This window comes from Coregonus lavaretus (genome assembly GCF_964263955.1).
Source record: "Coregonus lavaretus genome assembly, chromosome: 20".
NCBI lineage: Eukaryota > Metazoa > Chordata > Actinopteri > Salmoniformes > Salmonidae > Coregonus > Coregonus lavaretus.
The window spans coordinates 24161888-24175160 of record NC_140007.1 but is presented as its reverse complement, the minus strand read 5'-3'; the positions used below and the strand labels follow the sequence as shown (position 1 = coordinate 24175160).

Here is a 13273-nt window from a genome sequence, read left to right as displayed (position 1 = left end):
CGAAGAACACCATCCCAACCGTGAAGCATGGGGGTGGCAGCATCATGCTGTGGGGGTGCTTTGCTGCAGGAGGGACTGGTGCACTTCACAAAATAGATGGCATCATGAGGAAGGAAAATGATGTGGATATATTGAAGCAACATCTCAAGACATCAGTCAGGAAGTTAAAGCTTGGTCGCAAATGAGTCTTCCAAATGGACAATGACCCCAAGCATACTTCCAAAGTTGTGGCAAAATGGCTTAAGGACAACAAAGTCAAGGTATTGGAGTGGCCATCAAAAAGCCCTGACCTCAATCCTATAGAAGATTTGTGGGCAGAACTGAAAAAGCATGTGTGAGCAAGGAGGCCTACAAACTTGACTCAGTTACACCAGGTCTGTCAGGAGGAATGGGCCAAAATTCACCCACTTATTGTGGGAAGATTGTGGAAGGCTACCCAAAACGTTTGACTCAAGTTAAACAATTTAAAGGCAATGCTACCAAATACTAATTCGGAATGTGATGAAAGAAACAAAAGCTGAAATAAATCATTCTCTCTACTATTATTCTGATATTTCACATTCTTAAAATAAAGTGGTGATCCTAACTGACCTAAGACAGGGAATTTTTACTAGGATTAAATGTCAGGAATTGTGAAAAACTGAGTTTAAATGTATTTGGCTAAAGTGTATGTAAACTTCTGACTTCAACTGTATACACCATCCAATGAAATGCTTACTTGCAGGTTCCTTCTCGCCAATGCAACAACAATAAGAAATTATAAAAAATAAGATTACGAACATAAAGTAAATGGCTCAGTAGTATAGAATAAACATTTTTGCATAAGTATAATAAAGGAAGGTACAATTTATAGGCTAATATTTACGTGTTTTGCAGAGGGAGGCGGGACTACACTGATTCTCAGGGTTTTTATGCTTTGTTAATTACTGGTGTTAGCCTCTATCCATTTCATCTCTTTTTAGTCAAATGTATTCATCGATGACTCACTTAACATAGTCCGATGTGAAAGCTTTGAGAAAGGAATGACTTTGGGTGCATGTGTGTTTGACTGACGCATGGCTCCACTGTGATGTGATTCCAGACTTGAGCTCCTTGCTGATGGAAGGCAGTGTAATCTCAGAAGAGCACGAGAAGAGACGGGGCAGCTCCTCGGGCTCCTCAGCCTGTATGGTGGACACCACCACAGGAGGCATGGACAGCACCCCCGGATGGAAAGGTGAGCACTGATATCTAGTAATGATCTAATAGAGAGAGAAATATAATAATCAGATCTAACCAAAGACTGTCATTATTCAATTGCTTGGTTGGTCATGGATGATGGTTGACAAATATAAGAAAGATTGGCAGGCAATTTACCCAATCTACTTTTCAATTAATTCAGTAGTATAAATTAAAGGTGGTTCGGAACCAAGGTCTTGTGACAAGTAACCTTGCCTGATAGGCCTACCTTCCTAGTTACCTGAGCAAATGCCTAGGCTTTAGCTCAGAGGGATAACACACTTGTGGCACACAGGCAACCCAGGTTCGAACCCAGGTCGGTCACACTGACACTTATTTTTTTTTCCCCCCCCTCTGTTGTGTTTTGCAGGTCTCTTGGATCGCTCTCTTTGGCCGGGCCTCCTCCTTGCGAGCCTGAGCGCCAACTTGTTCTTCACCTCCCTCTACCTGTATCGCAACTGGTGAGCCACACCTGGGTCCTTCACAACCTGTATAAAAATGTATAATGTCGCACTCTATATATGCTCCCAACCATTTAATGGGAGTATGATATGTGCAAGCTAATAAGCTGTGGACAGAATATGTTCATCAGCGTTTTAAGATAAGAAATCCAGTGGGCATCCCTCTGTAGCAGTAGGGTCTCGATGTTACCTCTTCCTTGTTAGAGTAAGCTGCTCGATACGATGTATTTGAGGGGGCGATAGGATGGTTAGCTTCAACAAAGTGAGCCGCTACTGGGTAGCCAGTGTTCTTACACCTGATTGAGCTGTGGTGTTCAGCTATTTGTTGTTTTAATTTTCTGCAGGAACAACATTTGTATGTCACATTTGGAATGGGTTATTTTGTCCAACGTAAGCTTTCCCACACGAACAGGGGATGAGATGACACCACTAACAGAAATGTTCCAGCCTGTATGTGGGTGAAGGATGTTTATGTAGTGCTGTTGCATTGTCTGCAGGAACAACATTTGAATGTCCCATTTGGAATGGGTGCCAAGAATGTTTGAGTGCGCTTAGGGGCAGGTCAGATCTCATAAGGCTCTCGACAATGTTGCGGCCACGCTTGTAGACCACCGGGAGGGTTCCTTCACAACCTGTGACATCACTCGACATGGTCCTAAGACAGACAGCAGTACAGGGTGAGTCATCCTTTCCCCTCTCTGGCTATTTGTGTTCGCAGCTCAGCCAAAGACACTCGCAAATGCATCTTGCCATATGTCCAAGCTAGGGCTGGGAATTGCCAGGGACCTCACGATATGATATTATCACAATACTATGTATTGCGAGTCTCTCAATTATATATGTATTGCAATTCGATATTGCGATTCGATGTTCCAAACATATTGCTCACCATGTCTGCTGCAGAGGGACAAGAGCCATGAGAAAATGAGTTTTGATCAGTCATGGAAATAAAAGTGCTGAAAACATCTTGGCTCACCATTTAAAAAGATGGATAACAAGCTAGAGAAGGAGAAATAATGTTAATTATAATAATATATATTTTAGAATTGATACTTAGTCATAGAATCAATACAATATTGTAAAAAATAACATTGTGATACTACTGTATCTATTTTTACCCCACACCATCATTTATTTTCGTCTATAGAGTTACGCTACGCATAGACAACAATGCCATCTTACTTGACCTGGCCTCGTAATGTAATATTTAAGGTAGTTCCAGCTGGTATAAATATCTAACTCCTTAAAATGTATCAACATGAACAACTGAGCATGTTAAAGTAACTCTTAAATTGAAAAAAGTTCAACTTGCTTGGCACTGTTGTATTTATTTAGGGAATTATGATTGTATTTTTATTTTTTTACACTTTGGTCATGCTGTGAAATGTGCAATAGACATGTATTGTTGATACACGCATGTTATACACACGTCTCATTTATGTTTCCGAAAATGTCAGACAGGGTCTGAATGGTGACGGGATGGGTTTGAGAAACTCATAGAATGTGTGTTCACTGAAGGACTAGGCCTATACATCTTAATGATAACAAATGGAAAATGTTCATATTTTCTTTCCACTTTGAGCCGATTCATGCTGGGGTGATACAGTACACAGTTTGATAAGGACGTATGATATCTATACCATTGGATTGCGGCGGCGTATCATTTCTATAAAGGCAATGTCCACTGTTGCTCTATGTCTTTATACGAGTGAGCACACTTGATTGGTGGGTTCGTCTTAGGTTATTTTGTATTAATATGATTTAGAGCTTGATTGACTGTCCTTTAAGACAACAGAATACATAAACACTACCTTGACTTTCAAATCATAACTATTGTAATTAAGGACTAATAAGTGCATCTAATTATCCATGTTGTGTGATGAATGGTTCTGTGCTTTGCAATGAATGTTTTATATTTGTGTAGATTACAATGGATTGGTACTTACTTGCTTGTCAAGATCAGCTATCAAAGATTTCCATTTTGTTACACAAAAATGTCAAATGGAAGGATTTTTTTTTTTTTTACATTCTCCATAACTGAATTGTTATCTTGACTGTAGAAAAACACTTTCTGAAAAAACAAATACACATCTGGCTAACTGCATAGTGTTGTAAGTTTGTAGGGAAAAGTGTTTATCATGTAATATAATGTACGGTAATTTGTATCTCTGAAAAAGCCATAGTCAAAAATAAAGCATTTGGAGTGCTTGTTTGGACTTAGACTCAGAAAAGTGCTCGCCCTGCTCTCGTTTATAAACCAAAAGCACTGATATTGATATAATTGTAAGAATATATATTTTTGTCAGAAATAGTTTACATGATTATTGAGATGTCAAGTCCTTACAAATACTTATTCTGCCTCCAAGCTAAAAAGGATGTTGACATGTCATGAACACCTCATCTTGGAATTGTGGTTGCACTCAATATTTAATTTAATGACATTGAATTATGTTGCTATTTGTATAGCATAAAAGTTATTGGTCTAAAATGACCAAAATGAACAATTGTACATGCTAAATCATCTGTTCCTTGTTATTTTAGTCTGTCAAGTTGATCAATATTTGCAATTTCTTCCCATTCTTAGTTTGGAAGGAACTATGGACTATTATTCAATTTTCTTACATCTTAAGGTGTAACTTTAACTTACTAATGTGTTTGATTTTACAGTGTGACAGTAACAATGCAATGTCGGGTTGTTGAATTTTTCACTTAGTTATCTATTGTCAGTATTTGGACTCTACACATCAGTGTGTTTGACTTTTGCTGTTTTGCTGTGATGCCTAGGATTCACTTCAATAAATTATTTGTCTAGTAAAATGTTGACTTGGTGTGCTCTGTTGAACCATTTACAGAAATCCATGTTTTAGGATGAAGTCCAAGACAAAGGAAATCAGCTCAATTGACTGAAATTGAAGATCAATTGTAATTTCATTTGGTTACTTGATACTGCTTTCTAATCTTCCACAAGTGCGCCCACATGTGGTAGAGAAAGCACCTTTTACTCACAATAATACTCCATAATACTTACCATTGCTTTCGCCAAATTAGGTCCACATTTGCTTGTTGCTGCTGAGTGTTAATGTGGTGTATATCAATTCATATCAATCTGTATTTCTACTTGACAACTTTCTTACAATTGTTTTAATTCTGTCAGATAATAATCAGCTAAAGGAATATCAAATCTCTTGGAGAATCTCTGTATTTCCTTAATTGTTACATGATTTACAGTGACAAACTCATGAATTTAGCTTTGTAGTTTCATTATGACCATCTCTAAGACATTACATGTTTACAATGCATTTTCTATGTTCAGTGAATTATGAATACATTTGGATTTCTGTGTATGAAGCAATACACACTCCCCTCATTTACTTGGACAGTGAAGCTGAAACTTTTAATTTGGCTCTATAGGACAGCATTTTGGATTTGAGATCTAAAGTGGGTGATTCCTCGCAAAACTAGAACCAAAAAAATACAATTTTTGTGATCTTTACGTTATTTAATCCATAGTAGGGTCCTTTGGAGGAAGGATTGTTTACATATTTGACATTTTAAAGCATGATTGAGAAATAATAAAAGGAAGTTGGCATATTACCCAGGCCTCTTACACCTCCATGTTTAATCTGTAGGTGCTACAAAGCAAACTGTGGTGTCTATATGATGCTTTACTGCTTGCTCTGTAATATTAGTATTTTGATTTCAATGACACATTTCTTACATTTATGAATATTGAAAAATATAAACTTAAATATTGAAAATATAACATCATATTTGACTCATTGTTCAATATTGTTGGACATAATAAACTCTACGGGCATATCAAAGTTCCAGAGTGGGATCTCTGCTACTTTTAGAATTTTTATCCAATTTGTAAGCATTTAAAACAGAGTGGATGTGAAAATGGATTCAAAATGGTTGCCTTGATTTGCAGGGCTGTGATTGGTTACATTGCCTACTATGCCAATTTATGTGTGTAAAATGGGCCATAACTTTAAAACCAGAAGAGATCCCACTCTGTAACTTTGATATGCACAGAGTATATTATGTTGAACTATATATATATATATATATATATATATATATATATATATATATATATATATATATATATAAACATTTGCTAAATCTAATTGTGTATATTCTTCAATATTCTGAAATTTCTGAAATGTGATTCATGAATGAATTGTGAATAATGAGAATGTTAAAGGCATAAATGTCAAACCCCCCAAAAAACATGCTAACCTCCCCTGTTATTGGTAATGGTGAGAGGTTAGCATTTTTTGGGGGGTTTGATATTTATGCCTCTTAACTTTCTTACTCATCATTATTCACGATTCATTCATGATTATCTATAATCTGGTAGCGTCCACATTTAATGGAGAAGTGTTCAGAAACATGCTTATTCTTATTTACAATAAAAGTGACTCCATTCATTTGTATTGGGCACATAAGGGTATTTCAATAAATATTGGGGCCAATGTGTGCCATTGGGATCAAAATTAAAACAAAAAGAAAGATTCATGTGTTAGAGGAATAAAAGTGAATACAGTGGGGGGGAAAAAAGTATTTAGTCAGCCACCAATTGTGCAAGTTCTCCCACTTAAAAAGATGAGAGAGGCCTGTAATTTTCATCATAGGTACACGTCAACTATGACAGACAAAATTAGAAGAAAAAAAATCCAGAAAATCACATTGTAGGATTTTTTATGAATTTATTAGCAAATTATGGTGGAAAATAAGTATTTGGTCAATAACAAAAGTTTCTCAATACTTTGTTATATACCCTTTGTTGGCAATGACACAGGTCAAATGTTTTCTGTAAGTCTTCACAAGGTTTTCACACACTGTTGCTGGTATTTTGGCCCATTCCTCCATGCAGAGCTCCTCTAGAGCAGTGATGTTTTGGGGCTGTCGCTGGGCAACACGGCTAGGCCACTCCAGGACCTTGAAATGCTTCTTACGAAGGCACTCCTTCGTTGCCCGGGCGGTGTGTTTGGGATCATTGTCATGCTGAAAGACCCAGCCACGTTTCATCTTCAATGCCCTTGCTGATGGAAGGAGGTTTTCACTCAAAATCTCACGATACCTGGCCCCATTCATTCTTTCCTTTACACGGATCAGTCGTCCTGGTCCCTTTGCAGAAAAACAGCCCCAAAGCATGATGTTTCCACCCCCATGCTTCACAGTAGGTATGGTGTTCTTTGGATGCAACTCAGCATTCTTTGTCCTCCAAACACGACGAGTTGAGTTTTTACCAAAAAGTTATATTTTGGTTTCATCTGACCATATGACATTCTCCCAATCCTCTTCTGGATCATCCAAATGCACTCTAGCAAACTTCAGACGGGCCTGGACATGTACTGGCTTAAGCAGGGGGACACGTCTGGCACTGCAGGATTTGTGTCCCTGGCGGCGTAGTGTGTTACTGATGGTAGGCTTTGTTACTTTGGTCCCAGCTCTCTGCAGGTCATTCACTAGGTCCCCCCGTATGGTTCTGGGATTTTTGCTCACCGTTTTTGTGATCATTTTGACCCCACGGGGTGAGATCTTGCGTGGAGCCCCAGATCGAGGGAGATTATCAGTGGTCTTGTATGTCTTCCATTTCCTAATAATTGCTCCCACAGTTGATTTCTTCAAACCAAGCTGCTTACCTATTGCAGATTCAGTCTTCCCAGCCTGGTGCAGGTCTACAATTTTGTTTCTGGTGTCCTTTGACAGCTCTTTGGTCTTGGCCATAGTGGAGTTTGGAGTGTGACTGTTTGAGGTTGTGGACAGGTGTCTTTTATACTGATAACAAGTTCAAACAGGTGCCATTAATACAGGTAACGAGTGGAGGACAGAGGAGCCTCTTAAAGAAGAAGTTACAGGTCTGTGAGAGCCAGAAATCTTGCTTGTTTGTAGGTGACCAAATACTTATTTTCCACCATAATTAGCAAATAAATTCATAAAAAATCCTACAATGTGATTTTCTGGAGAAAAAATTTCTCAATTTGTCTGTGTACCTTCTCATTGACGTGTACCTATGATGAAAATTACAGGCCTCTCTCGTCTTTTTAAGTGGGAGAACTTGCACAATTGGTGGCTGACTAAATACTTTTTCCCCCCACTGTATATCCAAATTGACCCATAACTCCACCTATACAACAATATACAGTGCATTTGGAAAGGACTTTCAGGGACTTTTTCCAAGCACTTAATTGTAATTTTCAAGGACCTCAATGTTATACAATTGTATAATTTATATAAATGTACATACAGGGCCTAATATAGAACATGCATAAAGTGCCAAAGTAGGCCATTACCACTTTAAGAATAATGCATTTTGTAGGTCTTGTGAGAATAATGTGGACATTGCCTGACTAAATAGATTGGATGTATGCATGCTGATTTTTCTGTAGCCTAATAATGAAGCTATGAATAGTGGTAGAATTAATCTCACCATTTCAATCTCACCATCGCTGTTTTCATAATGAGAAAGTGACCAAAAACCAGGTTCCTTTTTTAATGGAAGGATTTGTATGGGAAGCCAACATTAGATGTTGTCGTCCTCATAATCAGTGGTTCCCAAACTGTGGGGCCCTCAGGGGGCGCGAGGGGTCGGCAGGGGTGGGTGTTTTATTTATTTTGTATTTTAAACAAATAATTTAAGTAACTAAGTCTGGCTTTAAACTTACTCTTGAAAGTTTTAATAGTAGAATGCACAAGGTGCAATTTCGAAATTTGGTAGTGCATCATCAGTTCCTCTTGTCATGTTAGTCATTTCATACCTTAGAGAGCTATTTATAAATTGTCCGAAATGTCTAGATCAGCTAGCCCATGTCAGCTAATGTTTTTTTATTTAGCCCATAGATATTGTTGTAATTTTTTAGTCACTCAAATATCACATGAATACACATTAGACATGGCAAAATGTATAGAATTACAAGAAAATGAGCTTTAAAACGGCAACATTTTCTTTGCACCCCATGTCAATGTGTAGAATTACAGGAAATAAGCTTTCAACCTGCAAAGTTTTTTATTTTTTTATTTTTTTAAGTTCTCATTTACAACTGCGACCTGGCCAAAATAAAGCAAAGCAGTGCAATAAAAACAACAACAACACAGAGTTACTTATGGAATAAACAAAACGTACAGTCAGTAACACAATTGAAAATCTATATACAGTGTGTGCAAATGTAGTAAGTTATGGAGGTAAGGCAATAAATAGGCCATAGTGCAAAATAATTACAATTTAGTATTAACACTGGAGTGATAGATGTGCAGAAGATGATGTGCAAATAGAGATACTGGGGTGCAAATGAGCAAAATAAATAACAATATGGGGATGAGGTAGTTGGGTGGACTAATTATAGATGTGTACAGGTGCAGCAGTGGCGGCTCCTGAAAAAATTCTCAGGGGGGGCAATTTTTCTGATGATTTAGGTGACCTACACACATTTTAAAAAAGATATGTCCAGCAACAACATGAAGACAGGGGCAGCATATAAGTCAATACCAGAAGCATTTATTGACTGATCTCAAAAGTGTTGGCTTACCAGGGTTGGTGGAGCCCTCAGTTTCATCTTTGCCTCGCAAAGCTAACTCAAACACTCCGCAAAACTTCACACACTGGATTAGCCGGCTGAGGATGTGGCGGTTCTTGCTAATGTCGTAGTAAATATATTTGTTATAGTGAATATGGAATATGATATGTTGAGTAAAATGTTGTGCTAAGATCTATTTAGGTCAGGAGCTGGTTATAAGTTCTGTTCCTATCCAATAACAATGGACAAAAGGGTCCTATCTTGTCAGCCTTGTCAGTTTCAGTTCTCCAGTAAACTTGTGATTATCAACACTAACCTCATCGTTGTGGCGGCGGACAGCTAGCCTGTATCCCTCATCCAGTTGAGTGGGAATGTTCACTCTCCCCAAAGCAGACAATCTCAAACAGCTATCCATGTGGGTCTTTGACAGCTCATGTTTCTTAATCTTTCCTGAAAGATGGTGCATGTCCGTTACACACCAGTCGCTGTCCAAGCGGTGCTGTCTGCCGTGCCGCCTTCAGGGTGAAAGAGTAAGCAGGGGGTAGCAGAAGACTGCATTAGCTACATCGCAGCCTGCTAGCCAGGTTTTTCGTTCGTACCAATTTTTGGAAAATCCTCGGGTGTAGGACTTCCCCCCTTTAGTAGAAACCTGTTGAATTATTAAATTTGGTCTGGGAGGTCCTAATTGTTTCGTTGCCAATTTATCTTCATTTGTTCGCCGACAAAAAGGAACTTCTTTCAAAGACACAATCGAATTGCACTGAAGCCTAGCCATTTTGATAGTAGTAGTGAATTGATTGACGAGGCTACCCGCTCTTTTCTTAGTTACGTTCATGGTTATGTTACGTATGACGAAAGCGCGTAAGTGCAAGCCCTCAGAAACCCATAGAGATTGTATTGAAAGCTCTGATATTTGAAAAAAATAGATTTTACATGGGAGTCTATGACAGACTTCTGGGCGATTTTCAACCTGACTGAAATCGCCCCAAAAGGGGGGGGGGCCATTTGAAGCACGACTTTAGCCTGATTGGACATTTAGTGGCACTGTGGCAGATCAGACGTCTAGATTACAACACTGATAACTACTGTTGCCGTGATATAATTGATTAGAAAAAAAATCCCTTCCTTTTCCCGTTTGGCAGTGCATCGCCCTATTGAACACACCGCCCCTGAGGTGCAGTGATCGGTAAGCTGCTCTGACAACTGATGCATAAAGATAGTGAGGGAGGTAAGTGTCTCCAGCTTCAGAGATTTTTGCAGTTCGTTCCAGTCATTTGCAGCAGAGAACTGGAAGTAATGGCGGCCAAAGGAAGTATTGGCTTTGGGGTTGACCAGTGAGATATATCTGCTGGAACGCATACTATGGGTGGGTGTTGCTATGGTGACCAATGAGCTAAGATAAGGCAGGGATTTGCCTAAAAGGGATTTATAGATGACCTGGAGCCAGTGGGTTTGGCGACGAATATGTAGTGAGGGCCAGCCAACAAGAGCGTACAGGTCACAATGGTGGGTAGTATATGGGGCTTTGGTGACAAAACGGATGGCACTGTGATAGACTACATCCAATTTGCTGAGTAGAGTGTTGGAAGCTATTTTGTAAATGACATCGCCGAAGTCAAGGATCGGTAGGATAGTCAGTTTTACGAGGGCATGTTTAGCAGTATGAGTGAAGGAGGCTTTGTTGTGAAATAGGAAGCCGATTCTAGATTTAACTTTGGATTGGAGATGCTTAATGTGAGTCTGGAAGGAGAGTTTACGGTCTAACCAGACACCTAGGTATTTGTAGTTGTCCACATATTCTAAGTCAGACCCGCCGAGAGTAGTGATTCTAGTCGGGCGGGCGGGTGCAAGCAGTGTTCGATTGAAGAGCATGCATTTAGTTTTACTAGCGTTTAAGAGCAGTTGGAGGCCACGGAAGGAGTGTTGTATGGCATTGAAGCTCGTTTGGAGGTTTGTTAACACAGTGTCCAATGAAGGGCCAGATGTATACAAAATGGTGTCGTCTGCGTAGAGGTGGATCTGAGAGTCACCAGCAGCAAGAGCGACATCATTAATATACACAAAGAATAGAGTCGGCCCGAGAATTGAACCCTGTGGCACCCCCATAGAGACTGCCAGAGGTCCAGACAACAGGCCTTCCAACGAGGGATGTGAACAGTTTGTGTCATGAACAGTGCTTGTGCCCATAGAAATAGATGTGGCGGTCATGCGGAAGGGGTCCCAGAGTGAAAAAGTTTGGGAACCCCTGCTCATAATAACCACGCATGGTTTTACCGCAACACCCTTCAATTGAACAAATGAAAGTGGCCACATCTTTCACAAAAACTGATAAAAAATCAGTCACCGAAAATTATAAGGCAGCAGGAACTTATAAATTGGCTACAATAATTACAAGGACTTTTCAAGCACCAAATTGAAGAAATGTCTGATTTTCAAGGTAGGTGTAACCAGTACTTGAATTTCTGAGCTCCAAGTTCAAGTAGGCTAGGCTACTTCAAGCCTCTTTTATTGTTTAAAATTGAAAGTGTAACATGGAAAACAAAATATTTGTCATGTTATTTCATTACCAGATCATATTGTGAGTAAGATCACTAGGCTATGTGATTTGTTGTCATTATATCCAGAAGAGCGTCTGCTAAATGACTAAAATGCAAAATGTAATAATTAATAGGAATAGCGTTGGGTGTTGGGTGTTGCGCAATAGTCTATCCTACACAATTGCACACAGTAGACTGTGTCCAAACCAAGGCACGAAAACATGAACACATTACCTTGATGCTTTCTCTGTTAAATCTAACTATACCCTGCTGTAAATCAAGCAGACAACGACAGATGATCAACATCAGGCACAACTGTCTTCACCGGCATAACGAATGCAAGACACAAATATTCTGGACATTGTTCACAAACACCTTTTTTCCAGCACTTGGGCTGTTGCATCACATGCGCTATCACAACAGCTGTTTGTCACTTGACTGTCATACGGAAAATTCCTTCCTAGATCAGATGTGAAAATATCACGGCGTAACTAATCAGCTGGACACCAAATGGGCATCCAACAAGTATTACATAATTATTTAAGAAAACCACGTTAATGACAGTATTTAAGTTTTAAGTATCAAGGTAAGGTGACTTTTGGTTAGAAGCATTCAATTTTGCAATGGCATTTATTATTTTGGATTGGTGTGACCATAAACTGTTTTCAGACACTAAATGTTATGTAGTTACACTACATTTCTGAGATCTCTATTCAAAAAACTGTCCGACAGCTAGATCTAGGATTCTTACAGGGTTCAAGTTCAATTATAATAATTGAACTGATTAAAGCTTAATATATGATATAACGACAACTTAAACTGCCATAAATGCAAGGATGGAAAAGTAATGTTTTGTCACACGATTTTGGACAAATCCGTCAAGACAAAACCATGATAAAGGATTAAACAGGTTATAAATAAACTCGTGAATTTTATTGAGTATAGCTATGATCCCCCTTATATTTTAATGTAATGACATGGAACAAATTGGCAGATTATTATCAATGACTTATCAACAGCTGTAACAAGTTGTCAAGTGTTGGAAATCTTCACTGGTACCCTAGTTTATAGAAAGACCCATAATTCGAAACGCAACCAAAACAAACTGCAAATGTATCCAACAAGTTTGTAGAGTCACAAGCTTCATGTAGTCATTGCGTTCTAGGAATATGTGACCAAATACTAAGCTTTTGACTGCTTTAATACACTCCAAGATGGCGCATTTCCAAAAGGCTCAGACTTTTCTGTTTCCATCTACGCTGGCCGGCACCCGTGTCTTACAGGGCCATGGCTCCGGCGGACCTGCTTTAGCTTGGGGCCAAAGCCAGGCCACTGGTACTAACCATCTGTCATTTACATAACAATGGCTAACTGAACATCAACACCTTCTCACAAAGCAAAAATTTTGATTATTTTAGTCATTTAACAGACGCTCTTATCCAGAACGACTTACAGGAGCAATTAGGGTTAAGTGCCTTACTCAAGGGCACATCGACAGATTTTTCACCTAGTCAGCTTTGGGATTAGAACCAGC

General features: G+C 39.0%; 1 protein-coding gene across 1 annotated transcript in view; it reads left to right on the top strand.

Annotated features, from left to right (window-relative positions):
* tmem201 (transmembrane protein 201) overlaps nt 1–4486 on the top strand; it is a 34606-nt gene extending 30120 nt beyond the window's left edge. The window contains exons 10-11 of the mRNA XM_084184960.1: nt 1082–1216; nt 1589–4486. Of these exons, the coding sequence (XP_084041086.1) occupies nt 1082–1216; nt 1589–1683 (230 nt within the window). The 3' untranslated portion in view covers nt 1684–4486. The remainder of the gene's footprint in view (nt 1–1081; nt 1217–1588) is intronic.
* Nucleotides 4487–13273: the final 8787 nt, after the last annotated feature.